Source organism: Salvelinus alpinus, chromosome 32 (genome assembly GCF_045679555.1).
Source record: "Salvelinus alpinus chromosome 32, SLU_Salpinus.1, whole genome shotgun sequence".
NCBI classification, from domain to species: Eukaryota; Metazoa; Chordata; class Actinopteri; order Salmoniformes; family Salmonidae; genus Salvelinus; species Salvelinus alpinus.
Genome location: NC_092117.1, coordinates 20,017,106 through 20,036,959, shown reverse-complemented (window position 1 = coordinate 20,036,959; position 19,854 = coordinate 20,017,106). Strand labels below are relative to the sequence as shown.

General features: G+C 44.0%; 1 protein-coding gene across 3 annotated transcripts; it reads left to right on the top strand.

The window, feature by feature from the left end:
- Nucleotides 1-1,844: 1,844 nt before the first annotated feature.
- Nucleotides 1,845-19,441, top strand: LOC139562602 (erythroid differentiation-related factor 1-like). 3 transcript variants are annotated; one of them, XM_071380415.1, is made up of 26 exons: nt 1,862-3,120; nt 3,591-3,787; nt 4,000-4,208; nt 4,319-4,385; nt 4,492-4,617; nt 4,788-4,912; nt 6,276-6,420; nt 6,521-6,616; nt 6,744-6,865; nt 7,005-7,116; nt 8,923-9,070; nt 9,204-9,315; nt 9,469-9,580; nt 9,738-10,019; nt 10,171-10,242; nt 10,642-10,777; nt 11,005-11,196; nt 11,376-11,576; nt 12,011-12,259; nt 12,459-12,685; nt 13,550-13,708; nt 13,881-14,030; nt 14,185-14,338; nt 14,449-14,564; nt 17,963-18,132; nt 18,802-19,441. In XM_071380415.1, exons 2-26 carry the CDS (start codon nt 3,677-3,679, stop codon nt 18,962-18,964), a joined length of 3,756 nt encoding a protein of 1,251 aa, XP_071236516.1. In that variant the 5' UTR covers nt 1,862-3,120; nt 3,591-3,676; the 3' UTR covers nt 18,965-19,441. The 3 variants fall into 3 exon arrangements, with proteins under 3 accessions (XP_071236517.1, XP_071236515.1, XP_071236516.1); XM_071380416.1 differs by having other exon boundaries at nt 1,845-3,787; nt 12,041-12,259; XM_071380414.1 differs by having other exon boundaries at nt 1,845-3,787.
- Nucleotides 19,442-19,854: the final 413 nt, after the last annotated feature.

The following is a 19,854-nucleotide window of genomic DNA, read 5'->3' as shown; positions in this document are numbered from 1 at the left end:
ATTTAACTAGATTTTTATTTGGATTTCATGTAATGGACATACACAAAATAGTCCACACTGGTAAAGTGAAATTAAAAAAAAAAAAAACTTGTTTCAAGCGTGCATATTTATTCACTCCCTTTGCCATGAAGCCCCTAAATAAGATCTGGTGTAACCAATTACCTTCAGAAGTCACATAATTAGTTAAATAAAGTGCAATCTAAGTGTCACATGATATCAGTAATATATACACTGCTCAAAAAAATAAAGGGAACACTTAAACAACACAATGTAACTCCAAGTCAATCACACTTCTGTGAAATCAAACTGTCCACTTAGGAAGCAACATTGATTGACAATATATTTCACATGCTGTTGTGCAAATGGAATAGACAACAGGTGGAAATTATAGGCAATTAGCAAGACACTCCCAATAAAGGAGTGGTTCTGCAGGTGGTGACCACAGACCACTTCTCAGTTCCTATGCTTCCTGGCTGATGTTTTGGTCACTTTTGAATGCTGGCGGTGCTTTCACTCTAGTGGTAGCATGAGACGGAGTCTACAACCCACACAAGTGGCTCAGGTAGTGCAGCTCATCCAGGATGGCACATCAATGCGAGCTGTGGCAAGAAGGTTTGCTGTGTCTGTCAGCGTAGTGTCCAGAGCATGGAGGCGCTACCAGGAGACAGGCCAGTACATCAGGAGACGTGAAGGAGGCCGTAGGAGGGCAACAACCCAGCAGCAGGACCGCTACCTCCGCCTTTGTGCAAGGAGGAGCAGGAGGAGCACTGCCAGAGCCCTGCAAGATGACCTCCAGCAGGCCACAAATGTGCATGTGTCTGCTCAAACGGTCAGAAACAGACTCCATGAGGGTGGTATGAGGGCCCGACGTCCACAGGTGGGGGTTGTGCTTACAGCCCAACACCGTGCAGGACGTTTTTTCATTTGCCAGAGAACACCAAGATTTGCAAATTTCGCCACTGGCGCCCTGTGCTCTTCACAGATGAAAGCAGGTTCACACTGAGCACATGTGACAGACGTGACAGAGTCTGGAGACGCCGTGGAGAACGTTCTGCTGCCTGCAACATCCTCCAGCATGACCGGTTTGGCGGTGGGTCAGTCATGGTGTGGGGTGGCATTTCTTTGGGGGGCCGCACAGCCCTCCATGTGCTCGCCAGAGGTAGCCTGACTGCCATTAGGTACCGAGATGAGATCCTCAGACCCCTTGTGAGACCATATGCTGGTGCGGTTGGCCCTGGGATTCTCCTAATGCAAGACAATGCTAGACCTCATGTGGCTGGAGTGTGTCAGCAGTTCCTGCAATAGGAAGGCATTGATGCTATGGACTGGCCCGCCCGTTCCCCAGACCTGAATCCAATTGAGCACATCTGGGACATGTCATGTCTCGCTCCATCCACCAACGCCACGTTGCACCACAGACTGTCCAGGAGTTGGCGGATGCTTTAGTCCAGGTCTGGGAGGAGATCCCTCAGGAGACCATCCGCCACCTCATCAGGAGCATACCCAGGCGTTGTAGGGAGGTCATACAGGCACGTGGAGGCCACACACACTACTGAGCCTCATTTTGACTTGTTTTAAGGACATTACATCAAAGTTGGATCAGCCTGTAGTGTGGTTTTCCACTTTAATTTTGAGTGTGACTCCAAATCCAGACCTCCATGGGTTGATAAATTTGATTTCCATTGATAATTTTTGTGTGATTTTGTTGTCAGCACATTCAACTATGTAAAGAAAAAAGTATTTAATAAGAATATTTCATTCATTCAGATCTAGGATGTGTTATTTTAGTGTTCCCTTTATTTTTTTGAGCAGTGTATATATATATATATATACACACACCTGTTCTGAAAGGCCCCAGAGTCTTCTCTCCACCTTGACAGTGCCATTATTTACCATAGCTATAAAGGGCCACAAAGTCTTAACCTTTCAAATGTCAGGATCCTGCTGGTGAAAGGCAACCCCTACAGCCTGCAGTGTAGGCCTATCCACCACCATGGACTCTTCTGGTGCACCATTCAAACCCTCAACCCTTTTCACAGCTGCTGCATATGAAATGCTCTGTGCAACCCTGACTTTGGCCAACTCATTCTCTTTCACCCTTGTGGGGCATTCGAAAGACGTGGCTACATGGTTCCCACCGTAATTGCAACATGTCACATATGCCTCAGTTTTATAACACATAATGATATTTTCCACAACTTGGACATCTCGGCTTCTCCCTTCTGCAAACACTTGATACATGACCAAAAGCTTTACAATGATCACACTGCATTGGTCTTGGGATAAATGCTCGGACTCTGTAGTTAATATACCGTAACTGCACTTGAGTAGGGAGAGACTCCATATGATGACCTGTCTGTTGTTCTCCTTTATCTTTCCCCCGAGACAGTGTACAACATCTACCGCGATGTTCAGGGTAGCAGGGGGGTATGGAACAAACTTCCCAATAATGTCAATCACAATCTATTTGATATTCTCATCATCAGTTTCAAGTAGCCCGTTCAGTCTCAGCTCCCCATCCGTGGTTGTATCCGTCTGGTTCAGCACTGGCTGTGCGCAGCTCCTCGTTTTCTTTTGCCAGGGCATCAACTTTATTTTTCAACAGTTTCACATCATTAGTGATATCCTTGATGCCTGCTGCATTAAACTCTGTAGTTTTGGAAACGTTTGCAATCGATAGGGTATTTTTTATAAATCCTCTCATCAAAGCCATTCAGCCGAATAGCTTGTTCGTCAAATGTAACGTTATTGTTTAAACCTTGGATTGCCTTGAAGATGGCTTCATTTGCTGGGGTGGATGGTTGAGTCTGCCCGGCGTCACTTTCTCGTAGTCTCTTCAGGTTGGGGGGGTTTCGAATTGGTTATTTGGACACCTGTACCGAAGAATTTCTGCAACCTCGGTACCGTTACTTCTGGGGGTGTCAAAATCGTCCATATAGTTGACAGTACTCACTTCGGTTACGACAGCTCCCTCTACACTGTTAGCTTCTATCTCAGCTAAGGCTACTAGCTAGCTAACGCTGATTTTTTGCTAGCTTCTATTGGCTGAACTTAAGTATAACAAAGTGTAAAAGAGATGTTCGATGAACCACCAAACTAATTGAAAGAAGAAAAAATACAGTAAGAAACGCAACTTTAACTCTGTGTTCGTCGTCAAACTCAAATTAGGGTTTGAATTCAATTTAAAGTTTAGGAACTCAGTTTAATGCGACCATTTACTCCGCCATCTTGTCCCACCCCTCATTTCTTTTTATTGTTAGAGCGGCGGCTAGAATATCTGGTCAATATAATGGATAATCTGTGTCTTTACGCAAACGTGTGTTCTGTCAACAGCAGCAAACAAAATAACGCAGCAGGTGGTGTTGATACAGTCTGGATGACTGCAGAACGGAATTAGTGTTATTCATCTTGAGAATTTTATCGTTTCGCTCAGATGAACCAATATGTCGCTTGATGTGTAAAGCTATAACGTTAGGTAGCTAGCTAGGTATCTAATCAGCTGGTGGTAGATTAGCAACTACAGTGGCTAGCTAGCCAGCACTTGCAATTCATTTAGGTTGTCACTGTGTTTTTGTTGTTGACATTTTCAGGAAGCTAGTTAGTTAGCTAAGGACGGCTACCCCTTGGGCAGCATTCGTTTTTGTGACAAGTAGCTAGCTTGAATTCCAGACAGAAAATGAGTTCAGCACCAGGGAACCGAGAGGATGGCGTCCCTCCAGACCGTGGAAGTGAAGACGTAACGTTAGATGACAGTGGGGGTGATATTGCCAGTACTACTGGCAGACAGGTAAGCTGTACAGTAGCTAGCTAGCTAGCTTTGAACTGCAGTTATGTCTATGCATGTTATATCTGTAGCTAGCTAGCTGCACATACATGGGATATGTACATGTATTAAGTTAGTTGCATCCAACTTCACAATAATCTAGCTATCTACTTGTTATATTGAATCAAGTTGCCTGAGTTTACCATCAATGCTACCATTGTTTACGTGTATCAAAGGAGTTGGAGATGTGCCTTGGCAACAACGAAATAAAGAGCCGTGCGGTGGTGAAGTACTCTGCTGCCCCTCCACCCACCACCTATGCACTACTGCAGGAGAAGACAGACCTGAAGCTTCCTCCTGCCAACTGGCTCCGGGAGAGTCCCCAACTTGGGCCTGCAGGGTCCACTGTACTAGGGTCCAGCAGCAAGAGCAAGCCTTTCTCCAGGTGAAGTGCTGGTTATTCAGTCCTCAAAACAAGATGTGGTATCTGGTGGTATGCATCATCACTGAATTGTTGCAAGGTGCTCATGTACTTGTATGTTCTTCTGTCTACAGTTTTGGGATGGCCTATGACTTCATTGATTCTATTGGGGATGATGTTGATGTGGTGTCAGACTCTGAGGTAGGTCTATCTTAGAATTTGTTTTGCTACTGTGTTATGTATTTGACATGTTTGGTAATCAAAGGGGTTTGTTGAACCTAACTGTCTCATTCTCTTCTCTACTCAGAACATCAAGAAGCTGTTAAAGATCCCCTACAGTAAGTCCCATGTCAGTATGGCCGTCCACCGCGTGGGAAGGACTCTCCTCCTTGATGAACTGGACATTCAGGAGCTCTTCATGAGGTCCTCTCAGGTACAATTAGACAGCCAGTGGAGAATAAGCCTGTTTTAATGTCACTGTGGAAGTGAGAAAGCCTGAAAATGTCTGAATGATTGACAATGGTTGTAGAAATACATTTGATTGTATTTTTCTTTGATTGTAGCCAGTATAGTAGTAAGATCTATATGTATGCTCTGTCACAGACAGGAGATTGGACATGGCTGAAGGAGTTTTACCAGAGACTAATAGATCAAAAGTGGCAGAGAAAAAAGAAGAGCAAGGAACACTGGTACCAAAAAGCAATCCTGTCCAAGTTCCTCTACTACAGGTGAGTTATTTGAGGTTGGACTTAGGGCTGTTGGACTTAGGGCCACAGTGACCGCATTACCACCACACCGGCAGTCACGAGTCATGACCGCAGTCCAATTCCCTCTGACCGTTGGTCACGGTAATCTCATCCAAAACTGCGCAAATTAATGGCGCTGATGGGTAGCCTATCCAATTTTCTAACGGTCCTCACTAATGGCCTGGTACTCAGCACTCTATAGTCCCTCTCTAATCACTCTCTAAACACTTTATGATTGAATCTAAATAATCTATGTGATGAGGAATGGTGATGGGAGTTAGAGCTCCTGTTCCGATATGGGAAAGCCCTGGACCCAATATGGATAAATACATTTTTAAAACCCATTCCCGAATGGACATAAGGACAACCAGACCCATCCCCGTATGGAGCCGGTCTTGTCCACACCCGGTCCAATCCAAGTGAGGAAAGCAGCAGAAAATCCAATTGTTTTGCTACTTTATTAACCGGAGCAATTAACTGGAGGGAGGGAGAGAGAGGCACAGAGCGAGCAGCTGTAGCTGCTATGGAGTGGTCGAGGGGATGTGCGGTGAATGTGTTAATAAGACGCTGGAGGCTCGGAGCACTGGAGCAGGCGGAGGGGGAGAGAGAGAGAGACCGCAACCACTGTTAACTCATGCTAGTATACTGCTAGTTATTTATCATCCCATACCGGTTTTGACTGCATCAAACTGATAGAAACTAGGTAACTAGGCTAATTGAGGCTAGCCATAACGCTACTGTGCTTCTCACCATCCTACAGTTAGCCTTCAAATAACAACTCCATTCAGATTATAAATAGCAGCTTGCCTGTTGGCTTTTGGTCATTGTAGCCTTTCCTTCTGATTTCACTTTTAATTCTGTCATTTTAATTCCATATTCCATTGACTAGATATCTCCTAACTTGCTTGCCACACAAATCATCAATATAGTCATATCATGCAACCCAAATGTTTTGATTTCTAAGACATTCTGAGGTTTCTAGGCCTATCACAACAAAAGTTAATAATTAACTTTAAATTAAGTGTATTAACTTTTATGCTCAACACAGTAGCCGCTCCATTCGACTTATTAAAATGCAGGCCTAGATGTTCCAAAGGTGCACATCAGCAGCTTTTATGTGTGGAAGCCCGGAGATGCTAAACATGTTTATGTTAATTAAGTCGATAACCGTGAGAACAACAGTCCTTTGCATGACAGTTACCGGCTGACAACATTTCATGACCGCCACAGCCGTAGTTGGACTACTAGCCTACTTGTTAATGTGAAAAAATACTTGCAATAGAAACAAGAATCTTATTTTAGCCAGAGTAAATCCTAATGGTTAACTCCTCCATGTATTCTCCAGTATTAATGGTGATGGAGCCGCAGAGCCTGTCCCTGACTCAGACAACCCTGATGAGGGGTGTCGGGCAGAGGAGTTTGGTCCCTCCTGGCCCGCTACCTTCACTAGCACCGCTTCAGACTCCGAGGAGTCTGCAGCACACAAAGAGGTAGGTCTCCCTTTATGGAAATGAGCAGGAATCGCAGTACCTTAAGTCTGTGTTGTTGAGCTTGTGTCTTCCTTGGTGACTGTATGTCCATTCTTTACAGGAAGGGGTTCCCATGGACAGCAAGTATGCATTGGGACAAGTGGCTTCCAAAGAGCAGAACCTTACCACACTGTTCAACGAGGGGGAGAACAGTCAGGTAGGCTACTGCTAAGAAAATTATTAATCAACAGGATGATTAAAGATGTGTCTTTTGTTTAGTTGGCATTAGTTTAATCTATTGAATTAAAGAATCCCTTCAACTTTTCCCTCAACTTATTTTACAGGGTTTGAGGAATGACTTTGTGAGGAACATCTTGTGGACATTTGAGGACATCCACATGCTGGTGGGGTCCAACATGCCTATCTTTGGAGGAGGGCGCTACCCAGCTGTCAGCCTGCGGCTCAGGTCAGAATTACGTAAAGCGGGGAACAATGGCCCCAGAAGCATCATTCATGCCAGTCAATATAAAACATTTTAATTGGTTTACTACTGTTCCACAGCAATGTTCTCCTGCAAAATACCTAGAAGGTTCCTTCTTTTTCAGGGATAACAACAAGCCAATCAACATTCTCACGGGTATTGACTACTGGCTGGACAATCTGATGTGCAATGTTCCAGAGCTCGTCATGTGCTTTCATGTCAATGGCATCGTACAGGTAAATAAGCCCTGTCTTTAATGCCCAAATTTGTCATTTTAACCCTATATACAGTATCAGTCAAACATTTGGAGATACCTACTGATTACAGGGTTTTTATTTATTTTTACTTTTTTATACATTGTAGAATAAATCAAAAACATCAACACTATGAAATAACACACATGGAATCATGTAGTACCCAAAAAAGTGTTAAACAAATCGAAATATATTTGAGATTCTTCAAAGTAGCCACCCTTTGCCTTGATGACAGCTTTGCACACTCTTGGCATTCTCTCAACCAGCTTCACCTGGAATGCTTTTCCAACAGTCTTGAATGAATTCCCACATATGCTGAGCACTTGTTGGCTGCTTTTCCTTCACTCTGCGGTCCAACTCATCCCAAACCATCTCATTTGGGTTGAGGTCAGGTGATTGTGGAGAAGGTCATCTGATGCAGCACTCATCACTCTCCTTCTTGGTAAAATAGCCCTTACACAGCCTGGAGGTGTGTTTTGGGTCATTGTCCTGTTGAAAAACAAATGATAGTCCCACTAAGTGCAAACCAGATGGGATGGCGTATCGCTGCAGAATGCTGTGGTAGCCATGCTGGTTAAGTGTGCCTTGAATTCTAAATAAATCACAGACCGTGTCACCAGCAAAGCACCATCACACCACCTCCTCCATACTTCACGGTGGGAACCACACATGCAGAGATCATCCATTCACCTACTCTGTATCTCACTAAGACATGGCGGTTGGAAACAAAAATATCAAATTTGGACTCATCAGACCAAAGGACAGATTTCTGCTTGTGTTTCTTGGCCCAGCAAGTCTCTTCTTATTATTAGTGTCCTTTTGTAGTGGTCTCTTTGCAGACATTTGACCATGAAGGCCTGATTCACACAGTCTCCTCTGAACAGTTGATGTTGAGATGTGTCTGTTACTTGAACTCTGACGCATTTATTTGGGCTGCGATCTGAGGTGCAGATAACTCTAATTAACTTATCCTCTGCAGCAGGTAACTCAGGATCTTCCTTTCCTGTGGCGGTCCTCATGAGAGCCAGTTTCATCATAGCATTTGATGGTTTTTGCAACTGCACTTGAAAAAACTTTAAAAGTTCTTGATATTTTCCGGATTGACTGACCTTCATGTCTTAAAGTAATGATGGACTGTTGTTTCTCTTTGCTTATTTGAGCTGTTCTTGCCATAATATGGACTTGATCTTTTACCAAATAGGGCTATCTTCTGTATACAAACCCTACCTTGTCACAACACAACTGATTGTCTCAAACGCATTAAGAAGGAAATAAATTCCACAAATTAACTTTATCAAGGCACACTTGTTAATTGAAATGCATTTCAAGTGACAACCTCATGAAGCTGTTTGAGAGAATGCCAAGAGTGTGCAAAGCTGTCATCAAGGCAAAGGTGGCTACTTTGAAGAATCTCTCTAAAATATTTTTTGATGTAACACTTTTCTGGTTACTACATGATTCCGTATGTGTTTTTTCATAGTTTTGATGTCTTCACTATTATTCTACAATGTAGAAAATAGTAAAAATGAAGAGAAACCCTGGAAATAGTAGGTGTCCTAGCTTTTGACTGGTACTGTACATATTCACAATTTAACACTGGGCAGGTAGCCAGTAACCGAAAGGCCGCTGGTTCGAATCCGCGAGCCGACTTGGTGAAAAATCTGTCTGTGTCCTTGAGCAAGGAACTTAACCTGTATTGGTCCTGTTAGTCATTCTGGATAAGAGTCTGCTAAATGATTAAAATGTAAACACTGTTATAAAGTTAGCGCTGATTTGTTCTTTGGTCAGAAATATGAGATGATCAAAACGGAAGACATCCCTGATCTGGAGAACTCCACCTTCTCAACCAGGGTTGTGAAAGACATCGCTCAGAACATTCTGTCCTTCCTCAAGTCTAACTGCACCAAAGAGGGCCATACCTACTGGCTCTTCAAAGGTGGGAGATAACACAACACACTCGCTAACTCCTGTAGGACTTACAAAATGAACGTGATAATTACCTGGTAGTTAAACAGTTATGTGGCAGTAGCCCTACTTAATCTTACTGTCCTGTTTCTGTGCTTCCTCAGCTAGTGGAAGTGACATTGTAAAGCTGTATGACCTCACCACTCTCTGTGAGGAAGCAGCAGAGGAGAAATGCCAGAACCCATTCACTCTGCCAGTGGCTGTGCTCCTTTACAAGTAGGCACCTGGAACATTATCTACACATCCCTGAAACCAGTACACAAAACATAGGGTTATCAGTCAGTGCAGTAATTGCAAATACAGTAAATTCAACAGGTGGCAGTAGACTATACATTCTGTTTTGTAGAATGTGCGTTGTTGTTCTTGCAGAGTGGCTAGCAACATGATGCTGAAGAAGAGCCAGAACAGGAAGCACTATGGAACAATCAGAACGTTGCTCCTCAACTGTGTGAAGCTCCTGGACCAGGACAGACACCCACAGGTAATGGACTGGACTCGTACTCTTACTTACTCCACAAGACCAAAGGCCTTTGATTGTTTCTAAAATGTTTGTGCAATTCATTGATATCGAAAGATGAGAAATGTGGCTAGCCTGTTCCCTCTCTCTAACCGTCCTCTCCCTTTTCTGATTGGCTCAGATCATAGCATCGGCCCACTACATGCTGGCAGAGCTGTTCCAGTTGGACGAGCCTCCAGAGGAGGGAGCTGGGGGGGAGTCGCTGCGGGCTGGGGGCTCAGAGGACAGCTACAGTGACGAGGATGATGAAGAGGATCCAGAAGACCTACCAGAGGACAGTGATGAGAACGGCTCCTTTAGTACCACGTTGGACTCACAGGATGATAGCAAAGCTGTAGCTATTATCAAATCAGTGGGGGAGCTGTCTGTTCCAGAGAAGTACAAGTCCACTCACCAGATCAGGGTGAGTGTCACACGTTTATCGCTAGCTATGCTGTTTGGGTGACATTATGGAAATGTTGACATATCTTGACCTAACTAGAAACTTGCCACTACACAGAGTGAGTCTTAGAACATCTATCGAGACAATGAAGTAATGTTTCCCCCCGCTGCAGCCAATCTACGCATTTCCCGTCTCTCAAGACAAGGAGGAAAGATGTCGGCATGTCCTCAGCTATGTCTTAAAGGTGAGCCTCTACTGCAGTGTAGTGATAGTTATGGGAATGTAAATGTACTTTTAATACGTCTATCTGCTTATTTCAAGACATGGCATATGAGGGTGCGGTGAGATAGCCAATGGGTTGGACCATATTTTTCTCGTCAATCATCAACAAAAAAAGACTCTTGAAATCAAATGATCCTCCATCGTTAAGACTGTGGAAGAATCAAAGGCATTATTAGTTAAATATTGAAAAGGTATGGGCGACGGAGAGAAACAGAATAGCGCAATTTGAGGCCATGTGGAATAGTCTTCCAAGCACTGGAGATGGATGCAGTGGGAACATCTAGGTCTGGGCAGGTGTGACGTCGTTGATGAATGTGTGCATCTGTATATGTTTTATATATTGTTTGGATGTGATTGGCAGGGCCTAAAAGCAGTGGACGGCAGCATTAAGAAGGAGAGTGACCTCCCAGCTGCTGACCCAAACACCCCCATCCCCCTGAGGTACGACGATGGGAGTAAGGCCGTGGAGAAAGGGATCGCACTCCTCCTGGACAGAGGTTGGCCATCACTGACCCCATCAAGAAGCATAGATATACTACAATATTGATAATGAAGGATGTTGTACCATAATGAGCAGGTTCCTCATTATATGTGAAGAGCCCCTAATAAATACCTCCATTTCTCTGCCCCTATATCGTTTACCCTATCTATCTCTCTGCCCCTATATCTCTTTTCCTATCTATCTCTTATCCCCTCTCTCTGCCCCTATATCTCTTGGGTACAGCTGGTCCCTTCCAGGAGGACCGGAAGCATCCGACCCGGTCAGGGATGATCCCAGGGTCCTGGCAGCACCGTATGAAGCTGCAGCTCTTCTTCAAGGCGTCCAAGGCCTACTACGTACTGTCAGACGCTGCCACTAACCTGCTCAAGTACGGCCGGGCACTGCGCTACATCAAACTGGCCCTGCAGTGCCACGGTCAGTGTCTCCTCTCTGGTTCAGTTAGGCATTCTGGGACATGTAGTTAACCGTGATCAGATTGGCTGTCTGAGATTGGACTGATGGATAATGAGGGACCTGTTGAAATAGAGTTGAATCTTCCTTGCTATCGCCCTTCCTTCATCTATCTTTCTCTTGCTCGCTCCCTCCCTCTGCAGATGCCTACTGTTCAGTGAGCATTACCCTGCACTCGCGGGTGCTGCTGTTCCACAGCCAGTGTCTGTCTCTGTGTGGGGACATCCAGCTGATGCTTGCCCAGAATGCCAGTAACCGTGCTGCCTACCTGGAGGAGTACAGCTACCAGACCAAGGAGGACCAGGAGGTGCTGCACAGCCTGCACAGAGAGAGCAGCTGCCAGGGTGAGGAGACACTCACACTTTTCATCAATAAACACATACGCATCCCTCCACGTCACTTCACAATTGACACAAAAGGTTTCGGTATTCTGTAGATTTGCCATTTAATGTTGCAGGGTTCTCTAATTGGCAGCCCGCGGGTGGCTTTGAGTATTTTTCATTGTTGGACATAAGACTGGAAAAACACCAGGAAATCAGCTCCAAATGATTGTAATATAAGAAATCTGTTTCCAAGTATTCCCACGCACAATAGAGATATGTGATTGTATACAAGTATACAGCAAGGTTTGAAGGCCCGCGGCTGAATCTAGTTGATGATCCCTGCTGTAATGCTTTTCAGAAGCAAGAACCTGTAATGACAAACGCTAAATTACAATACTTAAAAGCTTGAACAATCCTATATATAAATGCAGTGCATCATTGTTGTTACAAATTAGATCAGTCTGGCCTGTGTGACTGTCCCCCAGCCTTTAACATGGCCAGTGACCTGGCCACGGACCCAGAGTACCAGCTGTTTGTGAGCAGTAAGTGTTACGAGGCGGCCTACGAGCTGCTGACCTCTGGGGTGGTGAAAGAGCATGGCCCTGAACAGCTAGCCCAGGTACTGAAGAGGCTGGGCAACATTCGCAACGAGATCGGAGTCTTCTACATGAACCAGGCTGCTGCCATGCAGACCGAGAAGGAAGGTAGGGAGTCTGGCCTATCAGTTATGGAGGATGATTTTGTGTAAATGATTGATTTGTTGACTATTGATTTAATTTATGACTGCTGTAAGCAATATAAGAAATATTTCTGAAACACGATAACTTTCTTCAGGAAACAGACCTAAAATAAACAAATATGAGCCTCTTCCTCACTCTAAACCCCCACCCCCTTCCTTTTCAGTGAAGAAGTCTGTATCTATAGCTGAACAGGAGATATGGAAGAAGAGTTTCTCGTGCTTTGAGAAGGGCATGAAGGACTTTGAGGCCATTGAGGACAGCACCAACACCTCCCTGCTGCTGTGCAACACAGGCAGGCTGATGAGGATCTGTGCCCAGGCCCACTGTGCTACATCTGCAGACCTGAGCAGAGGAGAGTTCTCCCCAGAGGAGTCTCTCTATTACAATAAGGTACCGCTACCACACTAATAGAAATATCATTATGTAATAGACATGATTTCTATGACTACACCAACCCCGTATTGCTTTCCACAATAAATAGAAAGGCATGAAGGCTAAACGACCCGCTTATCTTTGTGCCAGTCACTTTCCTGTCATGTTGGCAACTGCTGCATAAATGCTCTGTGAGGTGTGGTGGCATTTTTCTGCTTTACCAAATGAGGAGAGTTACAAACTTCCCACACCAGTCAGAGTTATACTTAAACTACACATTTTTTAATAAGAGCTTTGCAATAGCCTTTTTGACTTTCAATGATGCGCTATCTCTAATGAACCATTGAAAAGTACCAACAGAAAAGTACAAAGATATTTTATAGCCAAGATACACCCCTCACAACTTACATGACGAATCACAGATCTAAGGAACAGTTCAAAGGTTAAGATTTGTATGAAAGATATCTATAAAACATAGCAGACAGTTACTGCTGTGTCAACAGTTCTCATTGTAAAGACCAGTATCTGGCCCCCTCACTCCAAAAGGGAACCGTCTCTCCCTGATACGGCATAGAACAGAACCATTAGCTCATGTTATCTGGAATGCTCTTTAGGCTTTATTACCCAAAGACATCGTAAATCTCCTCTGTCAGTGCTATCTCATAGAGGTCCATCCTCAGTGGAACACACACACAATACTCTATTCTGTCGAATGTAACAACTATTATAATGTAATACAAACATTATAACATAATCTTACAATTTTCCACGCCAGAGGTTTTTAAGTAGGGCAATTCAACTTAAAAACACTACGCTTTCAGTAAGAGTTGGTGCTAATGAAAATGGAGCAGGGACCTTTATACTCGCTCTCTCCCCCTCCAGGCTATAGACTACTACCTCAGGGCTATGCGTTCCCTGGCCACCAGAGGGAACCACCCTGCAGTGTGGGACTCAGTCAACTGGGAGCTGTCCACTACCTACTTCACCCTGGCCACTCTGCTGCAGGACTACGCCCCTCTGTCCAGGAAGGCTCAGGAACAGGTAACACTTGGATAGATTCATAGTAGGTGAATGAACAGAATGGGAAATGTCTAGCAAGTTAACTAACCATACGGACTCTATATGCTGCCTTAGGTGAAATGGTTAGCGCCGGTGTGAAAATTGTAGGAGCACAGTAATCCATAACTAAGTTTTCATTGCTGTGGGTTGCCAGATTGAGCGGGAGGTGACAGAGGCCATGCTGAAGTCTCTGAAGTACTGTGACCTGCAAACCGAGTCGGCCCGCCAGCCCCTCTACCAGTACAGAGCTGCCACCATCCACCACCGCCTGGCCTCCATGTACCACAGCTGCTTCCGCAACCAGGTAAGGACCTGACCTAGGACAAACACTGTATCTAGAGCAAGATATCTACCAGTCGTCCTGTTTTTAAACCATTTAAATGTTGTTGCATCTGTAGAAAAGCATTAAGGTGTTCAGTCTGTGTAGTATATTCTGGATGTTTCCTCCTCTGTGCCAGGTGGGGGATGAGCACCTGAGGAAGCAGCACAGGAGCCTGGCAGAGCTGCACTACAGCAAGGCTGTCCTCCTGTTCCTCAGCCTGAAGGACGCGCCCTGCGAGCTGCTCCGCACCCTGCTGGAGAGGGTGGCCTTCGTCGAGTTCACCATGGCAGGTCAGTCAGGCTCACTCATCCAGGCCAGGGCCAGGCACACTCCCAGCCAGGTCAGAACTGTCATAGTCTCCTAAAAGGTGGTGTCATTGAGTAACAATGTGTGTTTACAGGTCAGAGCAGCAGTGGGGCCAAGCTGAAGACCCTGACAGGAGCCCTGGATATATTGACAGACACACGCCATGCCTTCCTGCTTATCCACAAAGAGCTGCTAGAGGACCACACAGAGGTACAGACACAAACAGAAATATAACCTACTGCTGTAGCAGAGGCACTCCCCTTCTGTTTGACAATCATCGCTTACATTTAACCACCAACTACTTCCACACCTCCTCCCACTTGTTGTACTATGCAGAAATCGCTCCGCCATTTCCTGGTTGCTAAAACGAATAGTTTGCCTAATTTCAGTCTGTGACAAAATAAGCAAGTAGAGCAGGTATTCCCAACTGGGATATGCACAATGCCTTCGGGGGTAGGCCAAATAAAAATGTGATTTACAAAAAAAAGATTAAGAGAAATTTTATTTTTATTTTGTAAAAAAAAAAAAATTTTGTAAAAAAAAATCCCCCATTTTTTTTCAGTTGAAGTCAGAAGTTTACATACACTTTGGTTGGAGTCATTAAAACTAGTTTTTCAACCACTACACAAATTTCTTGTTAACGAACTAAAGTTTTGGCAAGTCGTTTAGGACATCTACTTTGTGCATGACACAAGTAATTGTTTACAGACAGATTATTTCACTTATAATTCACTGTATCACAATTCCAGTGGGTCAGAAGTTTACATACACTAAGTTGACTGTGCCTTTAAACAGCTTGGAAAATTCCAGAAAAAAATGTCATGGCCTTAGAAGCTTCTGATAGGCTAATTGACATCATTTGAGTCAATTGGAGGTGTACCTGTGGATCTATTTCAAGGACTACCTTCAAACTCAGTGCCTCTTTGCTTGACATCATGGGAAAATCAAAAGAAACCAGCCAAGACCTCAGAAAAGAAATTGGAGAACTCAAGTCTGGTTCATCCTTGGGAGCAATTTCCAAACGCCTGAAGGTACCGCGTTCATCTGTACAAACAATAGTACACAAGTATAAACACCATGGGACCATGCAGCCGTCATACCGCTCAGGAAGGAAACGTGTCCTGTCTCCTAGAGATGAACGTACTTTGGTGTGAAAAGTGCAAATCAATCCCAGAACAACAGCAAAGGACCTTGTGAAGATGCTGGAGGAAACAGGTACAAAAGTATATATCCACAGTAAAAACGAGTCCTATATCGACATAACCTGAAAGGCTGCTCAGCAAGGAAGAAGCCACTGCTCTAAAATCGCCATAAAAAAGCCAGACTATGGTTTGCAACTGCACATGGAGGAAAAAGGGGGAGGCTTGCAAGCTGAAGAACACCATCCCAACCGTGAAGCACGGGGGTGGCAGCATCATGTTCTGCGGGTGCTTTGCTGCAGGAGAGACTGGTGCACTTCACAAAATAGATGGCATCATGAGGAATGAAAAGTGTGGCTATATTGATGCAACATCTCAAGACATCAGTCAGGAAGTTAAAGCTTGGTCGCAAATGGGTCTTCCAAATGGACAATGACCCCCAGGCATACTTCCAAAGTTGTGGCAAAATGGCTTAAGGACAACAAAGTCAAGGTATTGGAGTGGCCATCACAAAGCCCTGACCTCAATCCTATAGAACATTTGTGGCCAGAACTGAAAAAGCGTGTGCGAGCAAGGAGACCTACAAACCTGACTCAGTAACACCAGCTCTGTCAGGAGGAATGGGCCAAAATTCACCTAAGTTATTGTGAGAAGCTTGTGGAAGGCTACCTGAAACGTTTGACCCAAGTTAAACAATTTAAAGGCAATGCTGCCAAATACTAATTGAGTGTATGTTAACTTCTGATCCACTGGGAATGTGATGAAAGAAATAAAAGCTGAAATAAATCATTCTCTCTACTATTATTCTGACATTTCACATTCTTAAAATAAAGTGGGGATCCTAACTGACCTAAGACAGGGAATTTTTATGAGGATTAAATGTCAGGAATTGTGAAACTGAGTTTAAATGTATTTGGCTAAAGTGTATGTAAACTTCTGACTTCAACTGTAGCTGCTGCTCATGTTGATATCTGTACTGATGCCGCAAAAGCCATGACAGGGAGACATAGTGGAGTGGTAACGCGCGTGCAAGCAGTTGCTCCCGACGCCACTTGGGTACACTGCAGCATCCACAGAGAGGCTCTTGCTGCCAAGAGAATGCCTGACAACGTGAAAGACGTTTTGAACACGACAGTGAAAATGGTTAACTTTGTTAAAGCAAGACCCCTGAACTCTCGTGTATTTTCTGCACTATGCAATGATTTGGGCAGCGACCATGTAACGCTTTTACAACATACAGAAGAGCGCTGGTTATCAAGGGGCAAAGTATTGACACGTTTTTAAAAAATTGAGAGAGGAGCTTAAAGTTTTCTTTACTGACCATAATTTTCACTTGTCTGACTGCTTGCATGATGAAGAGTTTCTCACACGACTGGCCTATCTGGGTGATGTTTTTTCTCGCCTGAATGATCTGAATCTAGGATTACAGCGACTATATTCAATGTGCCGGACAAAATTGAGGCTATGATTAAGAAGTTGGTGCTCTTCTCTGTCTGCATTAACAAGGAAACACACAGGTATTTCCATCATTGTACGATTTTCTTTGTGTGCAAATGAACTCAAGCTTACGGACAATGTAAAATGTGATTTATAGCGAAGCACCTGAGTGAGTTGGGTGTGCAATTACACATGTACTTTCCCCAAATGGACAACACAAACAACTGGATTCGTTATCCCTTTCATGCCCTGCCTCCAGTCCACTTACTGATATCTGAACAAGAGAGCCTCATTGTCGTTCTGTGAATTTAATTTAATCAAAGCCACTGCCAGATTTCTGGATTGGGCTGTGCTCAGAGTATCCTGCCTTGGGAAATTGCGCTGTTAAGACACTGATGCCCTTTGCAACCACGTACCTATGTGAGAGTGGATTCTCGGCCCTGACTTGCATGAAAACGAAATACTGGCACAGACTGCGTGTGGAAAATGATTTAAGACTGGGACTCCAATACAACCCAACATTGCAGAGTTATGTGCATCCTTTCAAGCACACCCTTCTCATTAACCTGTGGTGAGTTATTCACAATTTTCGATGAACAAATAAGGTTTTATATGTAAGATGGTCAAATAAAGAGCAAAATGATTGATTATTATTTGTGCTCTGTTCCTATAAGCGCTCTTTGTCACAACCCGGCTCGTGGGAAGTGACAAACCCACTCTTTTATGTTTAATAAATGTATTGTGTGTGTGTGGCAGGCTTACGATGATGGCAAAAAACAACATTTGAGAGTGTGCTGACCCTGGTGCTAGAGGGGGCATGCAGCTGGAGGTTGAATGTTTGAAGGGGTACGGGACTATTAAAAAGTTTGGGAAAGACGCAAAAACACAACGTAAGAACAGGAAGCATAGAAATAGTGCACATAGAACATATTTGTTGCTTCTTAGACTTGCATTCAAGTAGAATGATAGATCTATAACTCACATTTCTATGTGTAAATTTCCACATGAATGTAATTTTTATTTATTTTGTAGACAGACTGCCCAGAGTTGACAAGACCCCTTGACAGTGGTGCAGATGGCACCACCTCCTCAGGGCTGAACACCATAGAAGTGATGAAGTTGATTGGCGTCTTTGAGCCCAGTTTCTCCTTCCTGCTGCTGCAGCTGGTCAAACTGATGACGGCCATGAAGCGCAAACCAAGGTGAGGAAAGGACTGGTTGTACCCAGCCTGGTTAACCTTGTCCTGCAGAGGGCTAAACCAGGACTAAACATGAGATCTAGTAGAAGCATAATACTGAAACTTCCGAAATCTTTTCATCTTAAGACTGGTCAGTCAGTCAGTAGTAGCTTGGTCTTTATAGGACAGCCCAGAGCATCTGCTATTTTCTATCCATTTCTTCTTGGATGGATTGGTAACTGTTTTGGAGAAGGAGTGAAATGGGCAAGTGAAGTTAGTGGGAAGATAAGAGATGCATAAAAGGTCATTGTGTAAGCCTGGTCGTTATGTAGGATTTCTAATAGCACTACTGGTTCACTCAATACACTGTACTACGGCCAGCAGATAACTTGAGTATCTAAAGAACCCTTAGCATTTGAATCCCAGTGTGTTGGTCCTACCCTGCCACAGCTCTCCCAGTGTCAATGTCCCTCCACACAGAGCTGTTCCTCTAGCCCTCTCTTTAACAAGTGTCAATCATTGTTATGCTTCTTTAGCAGAAAGCTTTGTCTCTAAGACAGTGCACAGTGGCGATAGGGGTCAGGGTATCATAATCTCAGTATCCCTACACCATCAATAAGGAATGTTAATACATGTAAGCATAGCTTTGATTCAAATCAAGACCTATTCAGAATGTTTCTTCTTTTACAATAGCAATAAGGACGAGGAGCTCCTGAAGACCTACAAGAATGTTTACTCCAAGATACTGCGTGCTGAAAAGACTGCTCCACTCCTCAGCCGCATTGAGCTCTTCCTCGACCTCCTGCAACAACTGACCCCAAACACAGGAAGTGGTGACCTTGGGGCATCGTCATGACGACAACCAAAATAACACCCATACCAAGGTGTTCACTGCTCTACACCCTCTACACACCTACAATGTGAAAGCATCACCAGCTGTGCCTTACTTCCAGACTGCGCAATCCACAGTTTAGTCTCTGGTAGATAGTTTATTTTACAATTGCAGTGCTTCACCTTTTCAATTGGCCTAGTTTTGTAAAGAGGATTGGAAAATTACCTTTTAAAATGTATATTTTCTTTGTTCTCTCTAAATGCGAGATGCATGACTCAAACTTTGGAGTACCGGTATCTCAACGGGATTTGGTCTTATAAACCTGGAAAAATTGTACAATGTAAGAACATTTCAAACTGATAATGTGCAATAGTCTGCAGGTAATGTTGACTGCGAACTATCCATTCAGAGGATAATTTGTACTCGTTGCTATATGTTTGAATGTGTGTGTGCCTGCATGTTTGCCCTGACTTGAAATAAAGGTTTGAATGATATTTCTCATCACCTTGTCTTGATGCATGTTGGTCTTGACAGTGTATGAACACAACTACACAACACCAACCTTGGTGCCAAGCAGTTCAACCTATTTCTGTCTGTGGATCTTGGCTTGAGCCTGTAAGTGTGTCTGCAGTACTAAAGAGGTCACATGGTGCTGTAATGCCTCATGTAGCTACAATAATGTAATGCCCTGTCACTGAATTGGGTCATCCACACCCATTCTCTCTACACACTACAGCAAATGGCTCAACAAACTCAAATTGTGTCCCTGTGATGCTCTGTACATCTAATCTGTCTGGGACTGTGACTGACTAGAGGAATTTAACAAAAAGGGACAGATGGTTAAAAAGCAGTGTCGAGAATAGTACGAAGAATGCACCCTTGTTTAAGCTGTGTTTTATATTTAAGCAATAAGG

What these genes read in the sequence shown, in the direction of transcription:
- LOC139562602 (XM_071380414.1), top strand. Translation starts at nt 3,677, where the DNA reads ATGAGTTCAGCACCAGGGAACCGAGAGGATGGCGTCCCTCCAGACCGT. An exon ending in ATGTCAATGGCATCGTACAG is followed by an intron (nt 7,117 to 8,922) that starts GTAAATAAGCCC and finishes TTCTTTGGTCAG; the next exon opens with AAATATGAGATGATCAAAAC. An exon ending in GTGGCTGTGCTCCTTTACAA is followed by an intron (nt 9,316 to 9,468) that starts GTAGGCACCTGG and finishes TTGTTCTTGCAG; the next exon opens with AGTGGCTAGCAACATGATGC.